Source organism: Suncus etruscus, chromosome 1 (assembly GCF_024139225.1).
Source record: "Suncus etruscus isolate mSunEtr1 chromosome 1, mSunEtr1.pri.cur, whole genome shotgun sequence".
In the NCBI taxonomy this organism is placed as follows: domain Eukaryota; kingdom Metazoa; phylum Chordata; class Mammalia; order Eulipotyphla; family Soricidae; genus Suncus; species Suncus etruscus.
This window is the reverse complement of record NC_064848.1, coordinates 156,791,598-156,814,873: the sequence shown is the minus strand read 5'-3', so window position 1 is coordinate 156,814,873 and position 23,276 is coordinate 156,791,598. Positions and strand designations below refer to the sequence as shown.

Sequence of the window (23,276 nt, the reverse complement as noted above, 5' to 3'; positions counted from 1 at the left end):
AGTTACATTGTGGAACCCCAATGGGCATAAACAATGTCTGCAAGAATCTAGAATACTTGGAAGCAGTAACTGAGTAATGCTGCATTGATGCAGTCTGACTGGACACACTGTCCAAGTCATTTTGTTGGGAAATCTTTCATATTTAGTTTTCCATTTGCTGCTGATATTAATGTGATGAAACAGACCCGTGACTTTTTTTTTTTTCAACAATTGGCGCCAAATTGTCCAGGACTGTGGGTCAGAAATGCTTTCAGCTGTCCGAGATCACCAACAGTGTCTCTCCCCCCACCACCTCTCTCCTCTCACACACGTAATTTAGGACCTAAACATTCTGCTTCAAATGCTCGTTTTTTTTTTTGTTTTGGTTGTTTTGGTTTTTGGGTCACACCCGGCAGTGCTCAGGGGTCACTCCTGGCTCCATGTTCAGAAATCGCTCCTGACAGGCTCGGGGAACCATATGGGATGCCGGGATTCGAATCAATGACCTTCTGCATGAAAGGCAAATGCCTTACCTCCATGCTATCTCTCCGGCCCCAAATGCTCATTTATTTTTTTAATAGATGGAAGTAATATTGCAGGAATATCAAGCATCATGCTCTCCTGCTATAGTCAAGGGAGCAGTGGCATCTGCTTAATTCTCTTTAGCTGGAACTGGGTCCAGAGGTGCCTGATTGTAGGAGGGGCTAGGAAAAGAAGCATTCAACAAGTAGAAATAAAATTAGTATGAGGGGGACTGAAGAGATAGTTCAGTGGGCTGAGCACAAGCACAGCCCAAATTTTATCCTGGGAACCATGTAGGAACCCTTGAACATACCTTGAAGCAACCATCCAAGGAAAGCCAGGAATAGCATGAGCACCAGCCTGTCCCCAAATCAGGGAGAGAGAAAGTGAAGGAGGATAGGAACTATCCTCATAGGCATTATTAACAGTATTATTACTTCCCTCAGAATCTAGAAGGGATGTTTCTTGAGTTTTCCTTCTCTTCTTCACAGGAGGCAGTTTCAGCCCCAGAACAGAGTAGCTGAGAAGGAACACAGCAGCAAGTGGTAAATCAGAGACGAGGAAGAGGCACAGACCCAGTAGTTGGGGGTCTCCTGGAGGTATGGTCGAAGCAGGAATACTGGAGAGCAGCACGTCGAAAAGCTTACTGAATCCCTACCCGAAGGATGAAGGGTGAGTGGGCAGGGCGAGGGTAAAATCCCGGAGGGAGGAGTGTTGAGACCCAGAGAAGCTCTGACACTCTGAAGCTCTTCCAAGGGGCCTTGGGAAATTGGCATTCAGAGTGAGAAAGAAGTGGAGGGAAAACACCCCCCAACAAAGAAAATCACACACAATTGTACTGTTTTATATAGAATTTGTACAATATATTTCTCTTCATTTGCATATTTTATCCGCAACTTAACATTCTTTATACAGGCTGAATTCATTCAGCTAATATAATCAAAATTCTTTCTTTCAACCAATAAGAAAAATTCAAAATCTTAAACCCGTAAGAAAACAAATTAAAAACGATGATGAAAATAAGTCACTCCTCTCATTAGGAATAGTGTCTATTTGTACAATATATATGATTTGGAACAGATTTTCTTTATAGATTAGGCACATGTTTCCACAATACCTTTATTCCTGCCAGTTTTGTCTCATTGCAGGCGGGCCTGCCTCTTAAGGTCAAAGGGATGTTGGCCTGGAAGGAAATCCCTCTTTTCCTTATAGTTCGATCCAGGAAGGACCACTGGCTGACTATGGCCACAAGGGGGCATGGAGCCTTGCTCAACCATGCCACCCAGTGGCAGGAAGCAGAGGCAGGGTAGGATGCCAGGGGCCCAGCCAGGAGAGCAGCAGTTCTGCATGAAGGGAAAACTCAGGCTTATTTCTATGCAAACTGAATGAAGGATCCTAAAATAGCAAGGGTGGTGAATGGAGAAAGCTATGATGAGCCCAGAGTTTATTTACAACTCATCTTCCTGCTGGGAAGAGGGGAGCAAACTGGTGGCAACTGCCCTGATGGGTGGGGCTCCTGTTCTCCCACCACCAGCAGCTCTGCTCAGGTCAGCAGTGAGTGCACTGTCTCAGTGTCCCTCTTCAGATAGTCAATCCATCAGTCTGAGCCCACTGCTCCCTTCTCACTGAGAGATCTACTTGTCTGGGTGGTACCGAATCCGGGGCCTTCTCTGGAGAAGCTGGCTGGGTAAAGATGGGAATGGGGATTGTACCCAGAGGGCACTGCAGTACCAGCTTCCAGGGCCCCAGGCCAGGCGCACAATTTGCTGATGCTATTGTCCTTCCTGGTGGATTCACAACACAGCCTCAGCCTGAGTTACAATCTAACTTTGGGGTTGTGGAAAGTTGCCACACCGTGGCCCCCTGATCCATGAAGGCAGAAGATGCTTGTGTGGGAAGAGGTTCCTGGGGCCCTTCTGCTGCTGACCCTGCAGAGGGAGCATCCAAGGCCACGCAGCACCCACTTCATCACCTGGCACTGTCGGGCTTATGTTGAGGGATGTGTCAGGTCTCATGCACCTGCCTCTGAAGGTGCCAACCAAGCTTCACTCACCAAAGTATGAATTTAAAAAGAGAATCATCATTAGCATATTAGGGTGAGATGACAACCATAAAAAGGAAAATTGCAAACAGCTTTCATGAGCAAATAGAATTATTGCTAGATGTGTGATGGCTGAGTAACCACAGAGTTCTAGAGCGGGGGATGACGGTGACCACACCATCCTGTGTGTTTGGGGGAGGGGGGCTGTCTTAGTTTTTGATTTCTAAAATAAGATCTCTGATAACACTTCAAGTCTTAGGTACAGAAGCTTGGAGAACACTCTTCAGTTCTGCAACTCTCACCCTAAAAGCCCTTCCCCCAAAGGGCTGTTTCATTGCTCACTCTCTGGAGGCTCTCTCAAGTAGTTCTATTCATTCTAAAAACCATGAGGTGGGAACTAAAATATATTACTAAAACAACTAAAAAAAGTGGGTGTGCTGGGAGCCGTGCTTGACCAAGCGCACATAGTGGCGGTGGCTGTCTCCAAGGGCACTTGTCTTCACTGAGGGTTTCTCTGGGACACTGCCTGGTCCTGTGCTGAGAACCAGGGTGGGGTGGTTAGGAGAAGATCTCGCTGGTTTTGGTTACAACTGCCCAGTCTCAAGAAGCAAAAGCAAAAGGCGCTCTGGACTGGTCCCTGCATTGTGGCTGGAGGGCCTGCTGAGAAAGGCAGTTCTGGGCAGGCTCTGTCTCCAACCGGGGGCAAGTGCAGGCTGTCCACAGCACCACCTGAAAGCTTCATGTGGGGCCAGGACTGTAGCTGGCATCTGAAAAAACCATCTCAAGAGTCTCCCACTTGTTCCTTGAGTCACTCAGCATGATCCTGCTTCTTCTCATGTGTGTGGTATGCGCAGGGGTCTAGCCGTGACCTGGGAAGTTCCCAGAGGTGTGGCTGCCTGGTTTTCTAATCAGAGTAGAAGTGGGAGCTCAAGGAGAGCCGGTCACAGAGAGCACAGAAACTTTCTTGGCTGAGTTTAGGTGTCTGCTCTAGAATCCCTGTGGCCAGATTAGCCGGCTCCATGCATGCCTTCCCAGGGCTAACATTTCACATTCCATAGGCTGGTGGCCTTGTTGGGGTAGTTGATGGCCAGGCTGATAGCAGCAATGTTTTGCAGAGCCTGTGAAGGAAGAAAGAGACATTTTGGATGTCAAGTCAAGCAGAAGAGGGGAAGTAGACATGAATCAGGCACAGTTCCCTAAACTGAAAGAAACATTTTAGTGAGGAAGAAAAAGTGACTGAGACTATATGAAAACACCAAACCTCTAGGAAAACATATATATTTATTTAATAAAAAACTTGTGGTATATATAGTAAGGCAATAACACCAAAGACAACAGAGACAAGGACCAGGAGGACTAGTCTATAGTAGGAAGCTTGCCATAAATAACATGGAATGTAGTTAGAGCAGAGAGGGGAGCACTATGACCATGAGAGTTGGAAATAATTACTTTGGACAAGAACTGGGTATTGAGAAGAGGTAAAGTGATATGCATGATGCCCCTTTGGTAACAATACAGCAAACCACAGTGTCTGAAAAGAAAAAGGGGGGGGGGAAGTGAGACAGAGTGAGGAGAGAGAAAGAGAGAAGTGTCTGCTATGGAGGCAGGCAGAGGGGAAGGAAATTGGGGATTCTGGCGGTGGGAAATGTGCACTGGAAAAGAAATGGGGACATTGTATGACTGAAACTCAACATGAACAACTTTGTAACTATGTATCTCATGGTGATTCAATCAAATAATTTAATTATTAAAAAACACATTTTGGGGATCCTCAGTATTTTCAAAGTGCTAAGCTAGGGAGAGGCTCAATGGACTGGCTTGCTTGATGGAACCCAGGTAATTGCCTTGAGTAATATCAGAAGCAACGTTTCCCCCCTTCAAGAATTGACCCAGGACAATCCCCAAACACTCCTGGGTGTGACCCCAAAATCAGAAAGGGGGAAACAACCAACTTTTGGAGTGTAAAGAGATTCTGATATTTAGCAGTTGTCAAGTTTTCCGGCCAGGAAAGCAAATTAGAACCAGAAATATCTGATATCTAATTCCATGGAAATTTCAGGTTGTCAGGGATATACCAAACCATAAATTTTAAGGATTCTGTTGTTTTGGTTTTAAAAAGTACAGTTCTTGCTGGTGTCCCAATGTTGCAGTTGACTGTAACACTGTAAATGGGGCCGAATGCCTTTCTGACACCGAGGCAGTGACTGAACTGGCCCAGAGCTTACACTAAGCTGGGTGCCTTCTGTCCTTCTGCCTTGGGACAGAGGCCCTTTGTCCTGCCACAGGGAGGCAACTCTGGACCGAATGGGTAGGCTGTGGGGACAGAATACCTGTGCAGCGCAGCGGAGAAGATAGTCATCAGTGGTTGAGGCCAGCAGGTAATCCTGCAGCAAGCCAAGCTCCTGCAGAGAGAGCAAAGTGTAGCTTTAACTGACTCTAGCCCAGAGACCTCCCCCAAACTTTGAGCCAACCACAGTGCTCCCTCTCATGAGAGAAATCAGGTGTCAGGTTCCAGGGTGCTCTGTTTCCTTGTGTTTAAAATAAGGAGATAAGCAAAATAACTTTGAAAGGCCCTTTTCATCTCTATTCAATAAACTTATTGTTCTGAGGAGGAAGAAAGACTGTATTCGGTTTATTTTCCAGAACTCACTGTTGTCCAGTCAGTCCTTTGGTGTGAGGCCTGACAAAACAAGCCACCCTGGTGCAAAACCCAGTGATTCTGGGGGTGGGTGGGTAAAGGAAGGGCACAGGATAAATGGACGAGGCCCAACTAGTCCCAGCTGCCTCCTAGTACATGGGCTGAGAGCCAAAAGACACCCCAGAGAGGAGATGGGGTTGTGATTCAAGAGATTCAAGTACCCCCCAATCCTGGGCACCTCATGGAGTTGCTTTATCTCCAGAAGTCTGGGTGAGCTGCAGAGCCCTTACCTGTGCTCGGTTCTCTGTGACGAGGAAGAGCTCAGTGAGGGCTCGGTGCACAGGGCGGAGGATACCAGGCTGCAAATCATCATCAAACAGGCTGTATTCCATGTGGGTAAAGAGCTGCCACAGAGGCTTTAACAGCGCCAGGTCACAGAGATCACTGCGGGAGGAGGGTTTCTGTTAATAGATGGCAGGTGGCTGGCAGAGTCGTCTCATGCTCTGCCACACCCAGTAAAGTCATCACTCTCTGCCCGCCCCACTCCCCTCCAAACCAACCATGTTCACCAACAACAAACAAGGAAGGGGGCATAACCTAAACTGCAATCCAGATCTAAGGCATGCAGACATTGGAACACTCAAGATCAATGTTAGAAGGGAAATGTAAGCTATAGCCTATACAGGGCTGGAGAGAGAACACAAAAGGTAAGGGAATTACCCTGCATGTGGACAACTGGTTCAACCCTCAGCACCACATATGCCCTCCAAGAACCACCAGCACAGAGCCAGGAATAGCCCCTGAACATCATTAGTGTAGTCCATATCCATATCCCCCCAGGCAATATGAATTTTAATTAAAAATTCTGCATATGTAATATTGTCAGCATGTTTATTAATAGTAAACAAACATATCCTAATGTTATCAATGTTTCTCCTTGACAGTTTTCAGCTTTTCTACAACACTCATTGATTTACTAATATTTAAAAGACAGCAACAGTCATTATTATGATCTTAGGCTCACAAGACATGTATCTAAGGTTTTGCTCAAGAAGCCTTTTCATTTCTCGGGGGGGTGGGGGGGACAGAGGCACATCTGGTACTGTTGTGGATTATTCCTATCTAGTTCTGTAGTCAAGGATCTCTCCCGGAGCTTGGGGAACCACATGGGATGCTAGGGATTGAACCTAGGTCAGCTGTGTACAACACAAGCGCCTCACCTGTTGTACTATTGCTCAGCTCAACAGGAAGGCTGAGGAGAAACCTTTTCAATCTGATTCCTGCTGGGTAGGGGATATGCCTCAGTGGTAGAGCATTTGCCTTGCCTGTGTGAGGCCCTGTGTTCAATCCCTGGCACTACCAAAAAAAGTCTAAATCCCTTCAGAGAGATGCACTGATACCTCTTTTACTTGAGAGAATGTATACTTGGGGCCCACTCCTGGCAATAATTGGCCCAATAATACAGGTCTGATGGTTCAGTGATAAGATCCAATAAAGTGGTGCTACTTGTGAGCTATGCAGTCCTGGGGATCAAACTCAAACCTCTCTCATGTCAGGCATGTATTCTAGCCTTTTGAGTCATCACCTCAGTCCAAAGGGTGTGAGGTGGGAATTAAACTTTTTTTTTTTGGTTTTTGGGTCACACTCAGCGGCGCTCAGAAATGGCCCGTCAGGCTTGGGGGACCATATGGGATGCTGGGAATAGAACCACTGTCCTGGGTTGGCTGGGTGCAAGGCAAACACCCTACCACTGTGCTATCTCTCCGGTCCCGAAATTAAACTAATAATTCCATTATCCTTCACACTGGTATGATTCTGAGCACTGCTGGAGGGCCTAAATAGTAAGACATCCTTAGCCCTGTTGACCAAGAATGTCCAGGAGGAATTTGTGAGTACTGCTTGGGAAGACTCCCAAAAAAAACATTGAGAAAAGAAACTGAAAACACACGAAGTGAAAAAATTTCACATAGCGAACTAAATAATTAGTATTGTCAAAACATCAACAATGCTATACGTAGTATAAATTAAAGTATTTGGGGCCAGAGTGATAGCACAGCAGTAGGGCGTTTGCCTTGCATGCAGACCCGGGTTCAATCCCCGGAATCCCATATAGTCAGTCCCGTGAGCCTGCCAAGAGCGACTTCTGAGTGCAGAGCCCGAAGTAATCCCTGAGCATCTGCCAGGGGCTATTTCTGAGCAGATAGCCAGGAGTAACCCCTGAGCACCGCCGGGAGTGGCCCCAAAATAAAACAAAAAAATATACGGAATAAGGGCTGGAGAGTAGTACAATGGGTAGGATTGCTTGCTTGCACACAGCCAACTCAGTTCTATTTCCAGCATCTCATATGGTTCCCTGAGTACCATTAGGGGTTATCCATAATAGCAGAGCCAGGAGTTAACTTAAACATTGCAGGGTGTGGTCTCCAGCCCCCAAATGTATAGCATAATAAGACTGAACAGCAAAAGCACTCTTGAATAAAAACAAAATTGGAGATTTCTACTCTGAAATCACCTGCATTCTGACTGGATGTATGTTTCCTTTCTTTTGCACCATGGGGTTTCCTTTCATATATATATTTTTTATTTTGGGCCACAACTAGTGATGCTCAGGGGTGACTCCTGACTGCAGAAATCGCTCCTGGCTTGGGAGACCATCTGAGACGCCGGGGAATTGAACCGCAGTCCATCCTGGGTCAGCCTGGTGCAAGGCAAACACTCTACCACAGCACTATCGTTCCGGCCCCTCCTTTTATATATTTATTTATTTATTTTTGTTTTTTAGGTCACACTAGTGACGCTCAGGGTTTACTCCTGGCTATGTGCTCAGAAATCACTCCTGCTTGGGGGACCATAAGGGATGCCAGGGGATTGAACCAAGGTCTGTCCTGGATCAGCCATATGCAAAGCAAATGCCCTACCACTGCGCTATCGCTCCGGCCCCATCCTTTCATATTTTTAAAAGAAAGCTATTTTTACTTAAAAATTCAGAGGCTGGGGATAGTATAGGGATTATGCATGTTGGAATGTGTGATTCATTCAATCCCTGGCACTGCCCTGCCCCTCTTTCTGCCAGCATCACTGGCTGCAGACCAGGTAAACCAGAACACCACTGGTGTGGCCCCAGCAGTGAAGAACCTGAACCTGAACTTGAACCTGAACCAATCGATGCAGTGTAACAACTGAAAAGCCAAATGAAAATCTCTCAAGGAGTCCCTAGGCCAGTTGTGTGCAAGGCAAGCAGTTTACCCACTGTACTATCTTTTCAGCCCCACATTGTGGGAATCCTTTCAGATTATATACCTACTATAGAATCATCATATTACACACAATAAAATGATATTTTTTGTTAATATATATAAATATATGGGATTAGAGAGATAGCGTGGAGGTAAGGCATTTGCCTTGCATGCAGAAGGACGGTGGTTCGAATCTCGGCATCCCATATGGTCCCCTGAACCTGCCAGGGAGCGATTTCTTTTTATTTATTTTTTTTTTGGTTTTTGGGCCACACCCAGCGGTGCTCAGGGGTCACTCCTGGCTGTCTGCTCAGAAATAGCTCCTGGCAGGCACAGAGGACCATATGGGACACCAGAATTCGAACCAACCACCTTTGGTCCTGGATCGGCTGCTTGCAAGGCAAACACCGCTGTGCTATCTCTCCGTGCCCCTGGGAGCGATTTCTAAGCATAGAGCCAGGAGTAACCACTGAGCGCTGCCGGGTGTGATGCCCCCCAAAACAAACAAACAAACAAACATATATAAATATAATATTTTTGTCAATAAAGCTCGAAAATAAACTAATTTTTAAAGATAAAGAATGAATCTGAAGACTGACAATACTAGATATGGAAGATAGGTATTAAAAAGCAACAATAGTGTGATGCCAGCATGAAGAAAACAAAATAGATCATGAACAAGAGACTAGAAACAAATTAATGTAGAAAAGAGATTCTTTTTTTTTTTTTTTGGTTTTTGGTTTTTGGTTCACATACAGAGGCACTTAGGGATTACTCCTGGCTCTGTGCTCAAAAATTGCTCCTGGAAGGCTTGGGGGACCATACGGATGCTGAAAATTAAACAGAGGTCCATTCAGAGGCAAATGCTCTACTGCTGTGCTATCGCTCCAGCCCCAGAAGAAGTATTCTTTTTTGTAAACAGAGATACTATAATGATGGGGAGGGAAAATGTGGCAATTTTCCCCTATTTTTTTAAATTTTTTTTTATTTTTCTGGTTTTTGGGTCACACCCGGCATCGCTTGGGTTACTCCTGACTCCTATCTCAGACAATTGCTCCTGGCAGGCTCGGGGGACCATATGGATGCTGGGGTTTGAACCGATGACCTTCTGCATGAAAGGCAAACGCCTTACCCTCCATACTATCGTCTCCAGCCCCCCCGACTTTGTTTTTAAACAGGGGCCACACCTGACAGTGCATGTGGGGCCATGTGGTGACAGGGAATGATATTTAGGGTGTCACACATGCTAGGCAAATGCTCTTGAATTATAACTCCTTTCCTGTAAGGAGGTGGTTTATATATATTATATCTATATATATATATATATTTTTTTTTTTTTTTTTTTTTTTTTGGGTTTTTGGGTTTTTTGGGTCACACCTGGCAATGCTCAGGGGACCAGATGGATCCGGTATTTGGAACCACCGTCCTTCTGCATGCAAGGCAACCGCCCTACCTCTATGCTATCTCTCCGGTCCCAGTTTATTATATTTTTTAAATTTTGGAAGAGAAAGAATCATACCTTGGAGGTGCTTAGAGTTCAATCTTATCTCTGTGTTCAAAGATCACTTCTGGTGGTGCTTGTGGGATCATATAAAAATGTTCAGGATTAAACTGGGGGTGGTCACATGTCAGGCAAGCACCTTAACCTCTCTCTTCAGCTTGGTCTTTAACTTGTTTGCCTTTTTTTAAGTAGGAACAAAATCCAGGATAAGCCACTTTATCTGGAGGTGCTCAAGGGAGCCCTTCAGTGCTAGGAATGGAAACTTAGGGTCCTCTATATACAAGGCTTATATCCATACCTTTGAGTCATATTTCCTGCTCATAAATATAAAACTTTTAGTTAAGTGTGAGACCCAAGTAAGAAAAAATAAATCTGACTCCCTATATTTCAAATGATGAAATTAAAATATAAAATATAAATTTTTTAGATCTAAATATGAAAGAGTAAAAACAGGCTTCTAGAACAGGTGGTCTTCAACCACCAGTCCACAGACTAGCATGGTCTGCAAGTGTGGAAAATTTGACAGCCATTGGTCTACCACCTTGGTTATCACAATCTGTACTGGGCCAGTTTGTAGGAGCAGGTGCTAGCCTGCAGATGTAAAACTGACTAAAAAATGCAGTTCTAGGAAAGTAACCTAGGAAATAGCTTCATGACCCCAAGGCTGAGCAAGGCCAAAAATTTTCTAATTAGATACAAAAGCATTAAGCAAGGGCCGGAGAGATACATGGAGGTAAGGCGTTTGCCTTCATGCTGGAGGTCATCGGTTAGTCAGAATCCTGGCGTCCCATATGGTCCCCCGTGCCTGACAGGAGCAATTTCTGACCTGGAGCCAGAATAACCCTGAGCAACAACCGGGTGTGACCCAAAAAAACCACAAAAAAAAAAAACAAAAACAAAACAAAACCAAAACAAAACAAAAAAGCATTAAGCAAATAACTGATAATTTTAGGGACAATCTAAAATTCCAGGAGATGACTCACAGATGCTTTGAGTGTCTCTCTGATAGGTGGCCCCTTGATATTGTTTCTTGGTGCCACCACATGTGAAGTGTGATCCTGACAGTTCTGCAGTCTGTGCTTTCTAATGCTCAAGCGATTCCAGACATCCTAAAGGCAAGGCATATTTGTGCACTGCAGCTCCAGTGTGCCACATCCAGCAAGTACCCTAGGCAAAAAGATGTGCATGCCCAGAACACAACTTGGCAAGCACATGTGCAGTAAGACAGCAACAACCGGGCAAACACTATAAACCATAATGGTCTTGAGTACTCTAACTACAGAGTGTTCCCTGGGGAAACACCACAACTAAATGGCAAAGACTCATATCCAAGCTTGTGTGAGTCCTGGTCATTGCAATATTAACAGCGGAAGAGAGGATAAAGTAAGCAAACAAAAAAGGCAAACTAGAAAGGAAAGACAGCTTACTCTGATTACAGTGTTGCACAATTCTCAGAAGAAGATGGATGGCTTTTAACCGCTGGTGACCAGTCTGGGTGACAGGCCAACGCCTACCAGCCATTCCCAAAATTTTGGCCAATGGAGGATGTGGCACAATTCTTTCTTCTGATAAACAACTGCTTCAAAATTTCAAATACTCTGCCAATCCCCACAAAAGAAAGATATTTAGAAATATGAACTGCTCAGATTTTAATAACTAGGGTAAAACAACTATGACCATTTGGCATCTTAAAAATTTTTAGTAGTATAAAGCACCATTTATTTTTAAGGTTTGCCTGAATTTATATACACATTTCTAAAAGGACAATTGACTGTTTAGGCATTGACAGATCACCTTTTTGTTCTATCTGGCCATTTCAACACTTAAGAGTCAACTCTAATTATCCTTCAAGAGCAATAGATACACCATGGGGTTAGTGGAAGAGAAGGGTACCTGCTTTGGATTTTAAATAAAGTTCAGGTGAAGTAACAGCTCCTAAATCACAGAGTATCTCTGGAAAAGAAATGATGGAAAACAGAAAGGCCAGAGTACATACCTGTCTGAAATCGTCCCAGGTGTCCTGTGGTCACAGTGAATTGTAGCCCCAATCAGTATTGCTCATGTCAGAGGTGAAGCGGGTAATACAGAGTGTCTCCTGAGTGCGTACAAGTTAGAAACCAGTCAGGGGGTGCTAAAGTACAAGCATGTGGGGCACATGCCATGTATACAACCCACCTGGGTTCAATCCCCAGCACCCCAATAATCTTCTGAGCATGACCAGGATTGATCCCTGAGCAGAGCCAGGAGTAAGTCCTGAGCTCACTCCAAGTATAGAGCCTTCCTCTACTTCCTTGCATACAGCCAACCATGATTCAATCCCTGGAACCACATATGGTCCCCCCAAGCACTCCAGGAACAATCCCTGAACACAAGAGCAAGCTTTCAGCAGTTATGGTTAACCTCCCTAAGTAACCAGTCTATAAAACCAGGGATCTAGAGAGAGTTCAGCAGGCTTTGCATGAGGAGGATCAGGTTTAATCCCTAGCAATATATGGTTCCCTGAGTACCCCAGGAGCAATCCTAGAGCACCAAATTGGGAGTAGTACCTAAGCACTTCTGGGTGCAACCCCCTCAAACCAAGAAAAATCAATAGAACCAAGACCAGGTTGATACGGCTCAAGTAGAAGAATGTGGTCAAGTCCCGAGTTCCATATCTGGCAATAGTTGTACTTCAGCTCTACCCTGCTCAATATTGCCAGGACTGGCCACTGGTCCTTGAGTACAAAAGGGTGTGGCTCCTAATTTTTAAAAAAGGGATCTATATAACTTAAGCTAGAGAAATAGTACAGAGGTTAATGGTGCTTGCCTTGCACAATGGCTGACCCAGATAGTCCCCCCCAAGCACCACCAGAAATGACCTTTTAAGGGCAGTCAGGAATAACTCCTGTGAGTCAAAGCAATAGTATAGTGGATTAGGGCATTTGCCTTGCATGAGGCTGATCCGAGTTTGATTCCTAGGCATCCCATTTGGTCCCTCCAAATACCACCTGGAATGACTCTAGAGAGGGGAGTTGAGAGTAAACCCTGAGCATTGCTGGGTATGGCCCAAAACCAAGACAAAACAAAAGAACAGTAATCTCTGAGCACTGCTAGGTATGGCTCCAAACTCAAAATAAATAAAATATATGGAAGAAAAAATTTTATTATTACCTGGAAGCTCAAAATCTTTCCATTTATGTTCAGATCCACTGAAATTATGTCGATCCTGCTGAAAGTCACTGCTACTTGACATGGCTAATTCATCACACGCCTTCCTCTTACAGCACCGTGTATCGAATTTTGATTGAGAGGTAGAATGCCCCAGGAATATGAACTTTATCCTAAGGAGAGAAACAGAACATTTACATCGTTCCTGATCAGCAGACAGTTCCTGAGAACAAGCCCCATGTGGGTATAGCACATAGCTGGAAATACAATTGGGTCAAAGTTCAGGAGCTCTAAGAGCTCTCAGGCTACCTGAGTCAGGGAGGGCAGAGCATGACAACATGCACACAGCAGGAAGGACACTTGTGCACTCTGGAATATGGAAGGGCAGGAGTCATTCAGAGAAGAAGGGGCAGGGAGGAGAAAGAGTCCTAGTGAAGAGGTGTTCAGAGTACAATGAAGTATTAAGAGGATAAAAGGAGTCTCTGGGAAGAGGAGAATGCGGGGTGAAAAGTATGAGAAGGTGATGGGAACACACAGAGACAGGTAAGGACAGAACTGAAAGTCTGAACATGCTCAGTGGGATGTCATGGAGCTGGCTGTGTTTGGAGCAAAGGGTATATTCTGGGGTACTTATGCTTGCTGTGTGTGGACAAGGGCTGACATAGGTCTCTAGAGAGGCTGGCAGGGATTAATTGTGAAGATCTGTGTGCTCAAATGAGGGAGACTAGTCTTTGTCTGGACAAAGGGAAGAACAGGGATACAAGCAGGAGGACACCTTATGAGATCTGTGGCTGTTCAAGGTTCATTCTGACAGCTGGTATAGAGCAGGCATATAGAACAGCTGCAAGAACTAGAAGGTGGAGGAGAGCCTAAGAGTGGGTGAAAGGTGAGCCTCTTTAGGAAAGAATCTGCTGCTAGGGAGAAGTGAGGGGAGTGGTGACAAGCCAGGAATGTGGGAAAACAAGGAGTCTTATACTTCTCAAAAACAAACTCTCAGCTGAGAAACAACAAAATTCTAAGTAGATGCTCCTGCCTCATCCAAGCTTCTTACCTTTGCTGTCTAGATACAAAAAATAAGGATGGGAAAGATGGAGATTTTTCAGTTCTGTTTAGGAAACAAAGGGGCTAGAGACTCCAAGGCATGGCAAGGTTGTCAGGAGGTGTATTTCAAGGGAGGGAAAACCTAGATTCAGACAGGAAGCTGCCAAGGAGCAATCTACTTCAGAAGCCAACTATAGGGTGAAAGTAACTCTACCTGCAAGGTTAGGGTGCCTTGTTTTTTCTTATCAGAACAGGAAATGACCAAGAAAAGAGCATCCCTGGTTTCAGGAAGGGCAAGGTGCAGCTTTCCCTGAAAGCAATTCTTCATCAGGACTGTCAGAATACCTAGTGTGGAATCTGCTGAGCTTCTCCTCCCCGTACCCTGAGCAGTCTGACCAACCTGGAACCATACCTCAAATTTGGTATTGTTGTTATATGGGTGTTTTGATTCCCCGCACTTGCTCCTCCGTTCCTGGCTCTTCCATGAACTGACAGGCAGCCAGAGCCATGGTCCCCCAGCATGTTCTCTCTGGCAGCCTCGGAGCACTTTCTGCAGGATCTGGCAGGACACAAGCAGGAAAGAAGTCTATTTTCAAACCAAAAGCCACCCCAAAGGGGCCAGCATCATTCTGGGTCCTGACCCCACCCCACCTCTCATGAAACGGCATGAGCTATGAATCAGGGTACAGTGATACTTTCAAAGCAATACTAATTTAAGGTGGAAGCAGTATTCTACTACTAGAGTTAGGAGTTCAATCCCAACAGAACCAATCAGAGATGGCCCCAATCCCTATAGAGTTCTGAGTCTAACAGGACGTAGTCATAAACAATTTTAATAAACAATTAGAGCACCATGGGACAAATGGACCAAAAGAGTAAGGATCAAAACTAGGAACTCCCAGAGAACAAGAATGGGAGAAAGATATGTTTAAGAGGTAAATAGGGGAAATAGTTTCTTTGGCCACTTCTAAAAGAGATCTACGATTACAGCAATCTGCCAACATCTCCAAGTGGCCTTGAGGCTATCAAACGACACAGAGACTTAGAAGGCGCTAGAGAGCAAGGTAAGGGACTAGAGGATAAAGCCATTTACTAACAAATTCTCACATACTATATAGCATGTGTGGGTAAAAGGGTGAAAGGAGATGAAGGGCACATCGTACAAGTAGAGGGTAGCAATAGAGTAGCAGATGTGATTCAAGATTTGTGCACTTAACGGCACAAATGTGCCACAGAGAACTTAGCTTGATTTCTTCACAGATAATAAAAACCTTCTCTGGGTGACAAGACAACACTGATATTCCAGTGGAGAGTCCTGACCTGGAGAAGACATTCTATAAACAGGTTTACAAAATAAGTTACTTCTCTGGAAGACTTCTTATACAATGGGATCAAAGTATTTGTTTTGTTTTTTTGTTTGTTTGTTTTTGGGCCACAACTGGTGACACTCGGAATTACTCCTGGCTGTGTGCTCAGAAATCGCTCCTGGTTTGGAGGACCATATGGGACACCAGGGGATCGAACCTTGGTCTGTCCTAGGCTAGCTCAGGCAAGTCAGATGCCTTACTGCTTGCGCCACTGCTCCCGGCCCTCAAAGTCTTAATTAATCTGATCCCCCACTTACTGGAATTTCCATTAAGTGAAACTCTAGGGCCAAGAGGCTAGCAAGGAAAGTAAGACTGGTAAGAAACAAGGGGAAGTACAATGGCAGTTTTATGGAATTGTTATTTCAAACACCCTGAGCACCAAGAATGCTCCCCAGACTGTGAGCTCAGCTCCAGGCCAGTTCTTGAAGACTTTGTCTTTCATACTCACACCCTGCAGAGAACCTCAGGACCAGGAAGGCAGTAGTAGCATGAAGGTTGGAAGGAGTAGAAAAGGAAGATCTAGTAGGTGAGTTGCTCAGTGTGGCCCACTTAATTACCTTCTCCCACTGATGCTTTTCTTCCAGCTGCATAAACAATATCCAGAATGTAGGTCATATGGGCAGGGCCTCTTAGCTCTAGGATTTCCTCGCTCACTTGGAACATTATTGGGACCACTGAGCTAGTAAAGATGCGAGCACATGGCGGGCATATAGGACAGTTGTGGCCTCATTCACACGGAGAAAAGGGTAGTCCGGACAGCCCTCTTGGTCTTTGCAGTTAAGCTCCTTGAGCAGTGAGGGCAGCACTCTTGCTTACGTCGGCTGCTTGGTCATAGCTCTGCTGCAGTTCACTATCTGTGCTGGAGATCAGTTTCTGGGTCACCTGGCTTGATTCAGCAGTAGCCTGGTTTGCAGCGTGCAGGCTGGGACTGCAAAGGCAAAGACCACAATTACAGAGGCCTGGCTTTCTTACTGAGAAGTGAGGTGATGTTGAGGGCAGACCCTGTTTCTTTTTTTTGGTTTTTGGGCCACACCCGGCGGTGCTCAGGGTTACTCCTGGCTTATCTGCTCAGAAATAGCTCCTGGCAGGCATATGGGGACCATATGGGATACTGGTATTCGAACCAACCACCTTGGGTCCTGGATCGGCTGCTTGCAAGGCAAAGGCCACTGTGCTATCTCTCTGGGCCCAGCAGACCCTGTTTCTAAGGTGAACAAGACCTACCAGGCATGGTAAGATAATCATGTCTGTATCCATGACCTTAGCACTTTGCTCCTCTAATTTCAGAGTCCTACTAGGCTGCCACTTCTGAGCCAGAGTCTGTATCCTCTCATCTGTGGTGAGCTCATCTCCATCAAATCTGAAGAAAATGAGCATAAAATTGGAATACAAGTTACAGAAAGGCAAAGTTTCCCCTGTAAAGACATATGACAAAAATATGGGTAGAGTTGTATTCTGGTTATTGTGCAAATATAGTGACTTTTTTTGTTTGTTTGTTTTTTTTTTGGCCACACCCAGTGATGCTCAGAGGTTACTTCCTGGCTATGAGCTCAGAAATTCGCTCCTGGCTTGGGGGACCATATGGGACACCGGGGGATCGAACTTCGGTCCGTCCTAGGTTAGTGTGTGCAAGGCACACAAAATGCCTTACTGCCTGTACCATCACTCAGGCTCTCTTTTCATATTTTTAAACTAGATTCACAGTGTTTATTTATCCATGCATACTGATGTGCCCTTGCTGGGAATGCAAAAAGTCTCTCAGGACTCCTTCTGCCTCTCAGAACAAATTTCCCTGAAATTTCAGTAATATCCACAATGACCTAGCAAAAGATAGCCTGGGTCTCAGTCCTCCTGCAGTTACAGGTAGGAATGCAACTAGATACTTGCCAACAAGTGAGTAATGTGTGCCTCCAACAATTGATTAAGGATGCATTCTTTCAGTGGCTTAGATTAAACATATCTGCCTTGCAAGTATATGGTACTAAGTTCAAATCCATAATGTTATCAATGATCATGCTACCGTGAATGAGCCTGATTTTGTCATATCCTTAGTTTCCTACACATGCCAAGTATGGTACTGGTAGTTCTGTTTTCTGTGCTGAAAGCAATTTCTGTTTTTTGATGTTGTTGTTGTTGTTGTTTGTTTTGGGGCCACATCTGACTACACTCAGGGGTTACTTTGTACTCAGAAATCACTCCTGGCAGGCTCAGGGGACCATATGAGATGCTGAGAATTGAACTGGGGTCTGTCTTGGGTTGGCTGTATGCAAGAAAAACGCTCTACCGCTGTGCTATCTCTTTGGCCCTGAAAGCAATTTCTGGACATATTGCAGTGATGCACTACAAAAAGGGGAGTGACCCCTAGTAAACTCCACAATCAGAAAGTATGACCCCTGGTGAGATCATAACCATAACACAGATGATGACTCAACAAGAGTGCAAATCACGTTAGCAAGAGCAGAGCACAAGAGAACTACAATCTCTAGTGAGTATATTTGAATGTGCAAACACCACAATCTGATGTGCAACTCCCAGTGAGCACAACAAAAATATGCAAGCTTCACAACCACGCATATGTGTAAATCATGAGCACTGTAGTAATAACATCAATGATAACAAAGGGAAGAGGGAGAAGGGAAGAAGATTTTAAAGGGAGTTAATTTTTTTTTTTTGAGTCACAACCCAGCAGCATCAGGGGGTTACTCCTGGCTCTACATTCAGAAATCGCTCCTGGCAGTCTCAGGGGACCATATGGGATGCCGGGATTCGAACCATCCTTCTGCATGAAAGGCAAATGCCTTACCTCCACACTATATCTCCAGGCCCAGAGTAAATTTTTTTTAAGGATGTTTCTTTTCTCTCTTTCACCCTTTTTCTCTTGACTGGAACAAGGAGCAGGCATATATAAACTATGACTACCAAGATGAAAATACTGCCCTTGGGAATCTGGAAACTATCCACCCATCCTGAACTGATTTTGACAGTTCTCTTAGGAATAAACAAGCCTTCCTTAAAAATTCTAGGCTCCATACAGTAGTAGATTCTACCCTAACTGAAGGAAACTGAAGCTTTTACTCCTAAAGGATTTAAGGCAATGTATTAAAAATACATATGAGAAGGGGACAGAGAGATAGCATGGAGGTAAGGTGTTCGCCTTGCATACAGAAGGACGGTGGTTTGAATCCAGGCATCCCAAAAGGTCCCTCGAGCCTGCCAGGAACGATTTCTGAGAATAGAGTCAGGAGTAACCCCTGAGCGCTGTGTGACCCCCCCCAAAAAAAAAATACTTATGAGAAACAGATATAAAATTTCAAAAATTAGGTAGCTGCTCTTGTTTGGGGATTATCTTGCACCTAAGGCAGGAAGATGGTGGCTACAAAGAAGACAAAAAATGTTGCTAGAGTTCAACTACTCCTGGCTCCAGCTGATAATGAAAAAACTGTAAGTACATACTGGGCTACAAGCAAAAGCTAAAGATGATCCAGCAAGGCAAGGTAAAGCTGGTCATCCTCACAATTGCCTGGTGCTCAGGAAATTTGAAATTGAATACTAGTTCATGTTGGCCAAAACTGGTGTCCATCATTAAAGCAGCAATAATACTGAGTAGGGCACAACTTGTGGGAACTACTATAGAGCATGATAACTGGCCATCATTGATCCATGTGATTCTGAAAGCATTTGAAGCATGCCAGCAGAGACTAGCAGAAAAAACTTTCTGAAATTAAAAGTTTTCTGTAATCTAATCAAAGTTTATTTTGTAAACAACACACACACACACACACACACACACACACACACACACACACACACACACAAAAACAACAAAAAACCCAATAGCTTCAAAAGTTAAGTTCGAAAATGATAAAATAAAACATCAAAACTAGGATATAGGGAGTCAGGAGAGATTACAGGTGGCAGGTAGTTAGAAATGCATGCAAAGAAAACTAACTCCAAGAACTAACTCCAGTTTTCCTATCCAAGAGAGAAAAGAAATATTCACAACTCAATTCCAAGAAAATCCATGCAATATAGCAGTCAAATTTTATAATCTTTAAGAAAAACTAAAAACCAGTTCCACATGTGTTCCTTGGCCCTAAGGTGTTTTATCCAGACCCAAAGACAGAAGGTAAAATCTATCTTTTTTCTCTCATTGAACTTCAGCTACTTCTATTGGGCTCTTACCTCTTCTGAACCTCCAGAAAGAAGGAATCGGTCTTTTTCATTTGCAGTTCATATATGGCCCGGAGAATGTGCAGAGGGGCATTGAGGGCATCATGAGCCATCTGAAGGCCACAAGAAGGAAGTAGCAAGTTTAAAATACTTTGACATTTATTGATAATCTGAATTCAAAAGTGTTATGTTTATTTGCTAAAGTTATAAAATATAATTACATGAAAAGAAAATATGTGAAAGTACTGTGAAAATGTATATAAAGTCCTAAAACAGGAACTGTAAAATAGTAGCATAATTATAAATTCAAAGGAAAACATGAAAACATCCCTCCTCCCTCCAAAATAATAAAGTGGGGTCAGAGTAGGTAGGTATAGCAGGTAGGGGCACTTGCCTTGCATGTGGCCAACCTGGTTTTGATCCATGGCATCCCATATGATCCCCTCAAGCCTGTCAAGCCTAAAGATCTAAGGCTTTTAGGTCTATTGATCCCCTCCAAAAGATTAAGAATTTTAAATAGATTTTTCCAATCTTATGGATTAATTTGCCTACAGATTGAGTGTTTAGGAAGTAAATTCTCAGGACATCAAAATGAAGCATTTTCATGTGGAGGCTAAAACTCAGTTCAAATAAAAGAGAATCTATGCCTTAGAGTCTCTTTAATATCCATGCCAAACCAAGAACATACCAAGAAACAGATCCTGGTGGGCTCATCCAAGCTTTCCAGAGGATCTAGTTTTTTCTGCTCTGGTTCATTGGGGTTGCTCGTTGACTGTTCTACCTCCTCTAGGTCTGTTCGCTCGTTCATTTCCAAGTCTCCATTCTCTGTTAAAGTGTTGATCTCCTTTTTTGAGGAATACAGCATGATTGACAAAATCTATAAAAAAAAAATCAAGAAGACGAGTGGGTGAGACTACATAGACTATACTTTACTCTTTTTTTTTTTTTTTTTTTTTTTGGTTTTTTGGATCACACTTGGGCAGCACTCAGGGGTTACTCCTGGCTCTATGCTCAGAAATTGCTCCTGACAGGCTCAGGGGACCATACGGGATGCCGGAATTCGAACCACCGTCCTTCTGCATGTAAGGCAAACACCTTACCTTCCATGCATCTCTCTGGCCCCTATACTTTACTCTTGAAGGGTAGAAAATATTTAACCTAATCTTTTAAAAGACTTCAGAATTGACTAAAAGAATTCGTGGGCCCGGAGAGATAGCACAGCGGTGTTTGCCTTGCAAGCAGCTGATCCAGGACCAAAGGTGGTTGGTTCGAATCCCGGTGTCCCATATGGTCCTCCGTGCCTGCCAGGAGCTATTTCTGAGCAGACAGCCAGGAGTAACCCCTGCGCACCTCTGGGTGTGACCCAAAAACCAAAAAAAAAAAAAAAAAAAAAAAAAAAAAGAAAAAAGAAAAAAGAAAAGAATTGGTAAAGAAATAGAAAACAGGTTCAATTATACCTAAAATATAGGAAATGCTATCTAAAACTATGAAGGTCCTTTGTGTACTAACTTTGGCACTGAAGTGTAAATTAACATCATTCTTTTATAAAGAATTTGTAAAATATAAATGTTCTTATCTAGAGGAGAGGGGACCAATATTAAAGGACCTAGGAACATTGGTAGAGAGATATTGGCAGAGTGGTGGTGGGTATGAAGGAGTAACACTATAACTACAGCATTGATATAAACAATATTGTCAACTATATTTACTCAACAAAAGTAATTTAAAAATTTAGGGCCGGAGAGATAGCACAGTGGTAGGGTGTTTGCCTTGCACGCAGCCAACTTGGGATGAACCTGGGTTCGATTCCTGGCATCCCATATGGTCCCTCCGAGTCTGCCAGGCTCAATTTCTAAATGCAGAGCTAGGAGTAACTCCTGAGTGCTGCTGGGTATGGCCAAAAACCAAAAATAAATAAATAAGATATTCATATCCAGGAGCTGGGGACGTAATTCAGTGATAAGAGTACTTCTTTAGTTATGTTCAAAGTTCTCATATGTTTCCTAAGAATAAGAGTTCATGTATTGTCCAGACCAATCACTGATACCAGATGTTCTCCCTCCTCCTATACTACCAGGTGAGTACCTGGTGGACTCCTGAAGATCACCAGGCTTTAACAACCCCAGAAATAGTGTTTCTATTTAAGAAAATGTTCAAGGGATGGAAATATAGTATAGCAGGCAAGGTGGTTGATCTGGGTTCAATCCCCAGCACCATATATGGTTCCCCGAACACTGCTAAGAGTAATTACTGAATTCAGAGCCAGGAGTAACACCTGAACATGGCTGGGTTTGGCCTCTTCCAAGAAAAATTGTTTTTAAATGTTCATACCCAGGCCAGGGGATGTAACTTAGTGGTAAAGTAATGTTTACATAAACGAGGCACTGAGTTTAATTCATATACCAAAATAAATCAAAAACAAAAAAGGTTCTATCCTTTATCCAACTTATTCATCTCAGAAATACACAGGTAGGGAGCCAAGCAATAGTAGAGGTAGGGCATTTGCCTTGCACAAGGCCAATCCAGGTTCAATTCCCAGTATTCCATATGGTCCCTGAGCCTGCCAGGAGTAACCCGACTACTGCCAAGTGTAACACAAAACCCAAAAACCAAAAGAGAAAAAAATAAATACATAGCTAGTGTAAAATATAAAGTTATATTCATAGTTTTATAGTAATAACTACAAAAACCTAAAATATACCTATGCCGTAATAGGTCATTAAAAATGGAGATTACAAAAGCTTTATAGTTACTTTCAGAGGGGCCGGAGCGATAGCAGAGTGGTAGGGCGTTTGCCTGGCACGCAGCTGACCCAGGACAGACACAGGTTCTATCCCTGGTGTCTTATGTGGTCCCTCGAGCCTGTAGAAATTCCTGAGTGCATAGCCAGGAGTAACCCCTGACCGTCATCGAGTGTGTCCCCTCGCCCCCCCCAAAAAAAAAACAAGTTTCCAAGAGAGTCTTTTGGGCCAGAGCTGTAGGTGTTTAGGTGTTTGCTATGCAAACAGCCAACAAAGGATGGACCCCTGTTCGAATCCTAGCATTCCATATGGTCCCCAGAGCCTGCCAGGAGTGACCTCTGAGCGCAGAGCCAGGAGTAACCCCTGAGTGCTGCTGGATGTGATTCAAAAACCAAAAATCAAACCAAACCAAAACAAAAGCCCCCCCACACACACACCAAAAACACCCCTAAAACCAAACATAGCGGGCCCGGTGAGATAACACAGTGGCGTTTGCCTTGCAAGCAGCTGATCCAGGACCTAAGGTGGCTGGTTCGAATCCCGGTGTCCCATATGTTCCCCTGTGCCTGCCAGGAGCTACTTCTGAGCAGACAGCCAGGAGTAAACCTTGAGCACCGCCGGAAAAGAGCCACCATAAAATAAAAATTTATTTTGAATGTTCAGGTCATCCAAATTTAATTATTACATCTTATAATTAGAATAAAATTCTTTTTTTGTTTTTGTTTTTGGGCCATACCTGGTGATGCTCAGGGGTATTCCTGGCTATGCGCTTAGAAATTGCTCCTAGCTTGGGGGGACCATGTAGGACACTGGGGGATCGAACTGCAGTCTGCTCCTAGGCTAGTGTGAGCATGGCAGATGCCTTACCCCTTGCACCACCACTCTGGCCCCTA

General features: G+C 44.1%; 1 protein-coding gene across 1 annotated transcript in view; it reads right to left on the bottom strand.

Moving 5' to 3' along the window:
• Positions 1–1,334: 1,334 nt before the first annotated feature.
• ZZEF1 (zinc finger ZZ-type and EF-hand domain containing 1) overlaps positions 1,335–23,276 on the bottom strand; it is a 146,815-nt gene continuing 124,873 nt past the window's right edge. Inside the window, 21 exon segments of the mRNA XM_049782650.1 lie at positions 1,335–3,660; positions 4,873–4,944; positions 5,471–5,611; positions 11,331–11,489; positions 11,491–11,513; positions 11,914–11,955; positions 11,958–11,994; positions 11,996–12,012; positions 13,068–13,197; positions 13,199–13,237; positions 14,518–14,556; positions 14,558–14,626; positions 14,629–14,664; positions 16,030–16,068; positions 16,070–16,141; positions 16,144–16,266; positions 16,268–16,381; positions 16,383–16,400; positions 16,697–16,832; positions 19,655–19,755; positions 20,331–20,519. Of these exon segments, the coding sequence (XP_049638607.1) occupies positions 3,580–3,660; positions 4,873–4,944; positions 5,471–5,611; positions 11,331–11,489; positions 11,491–11,513; positions 11,914–11,955; positions 11,958–11,994; positions 11,996–12,012; positions 13,068–13,197; positions 13,199–13,237; positions 14,518–14,556; positions 14,558–14,626; positions 14,629–14,664; positions 16,030–16,068; positions 16,070–16,141; positions 16,144–16,266; positions 16,268–16,381; positions 16,383–16,400; positions 16,697–16,832; positions 19,655–19,755; positions 20,331–20,519 (1,677 nt within the window). The 3' untranslated portion in view covers positions 1,335–3,579.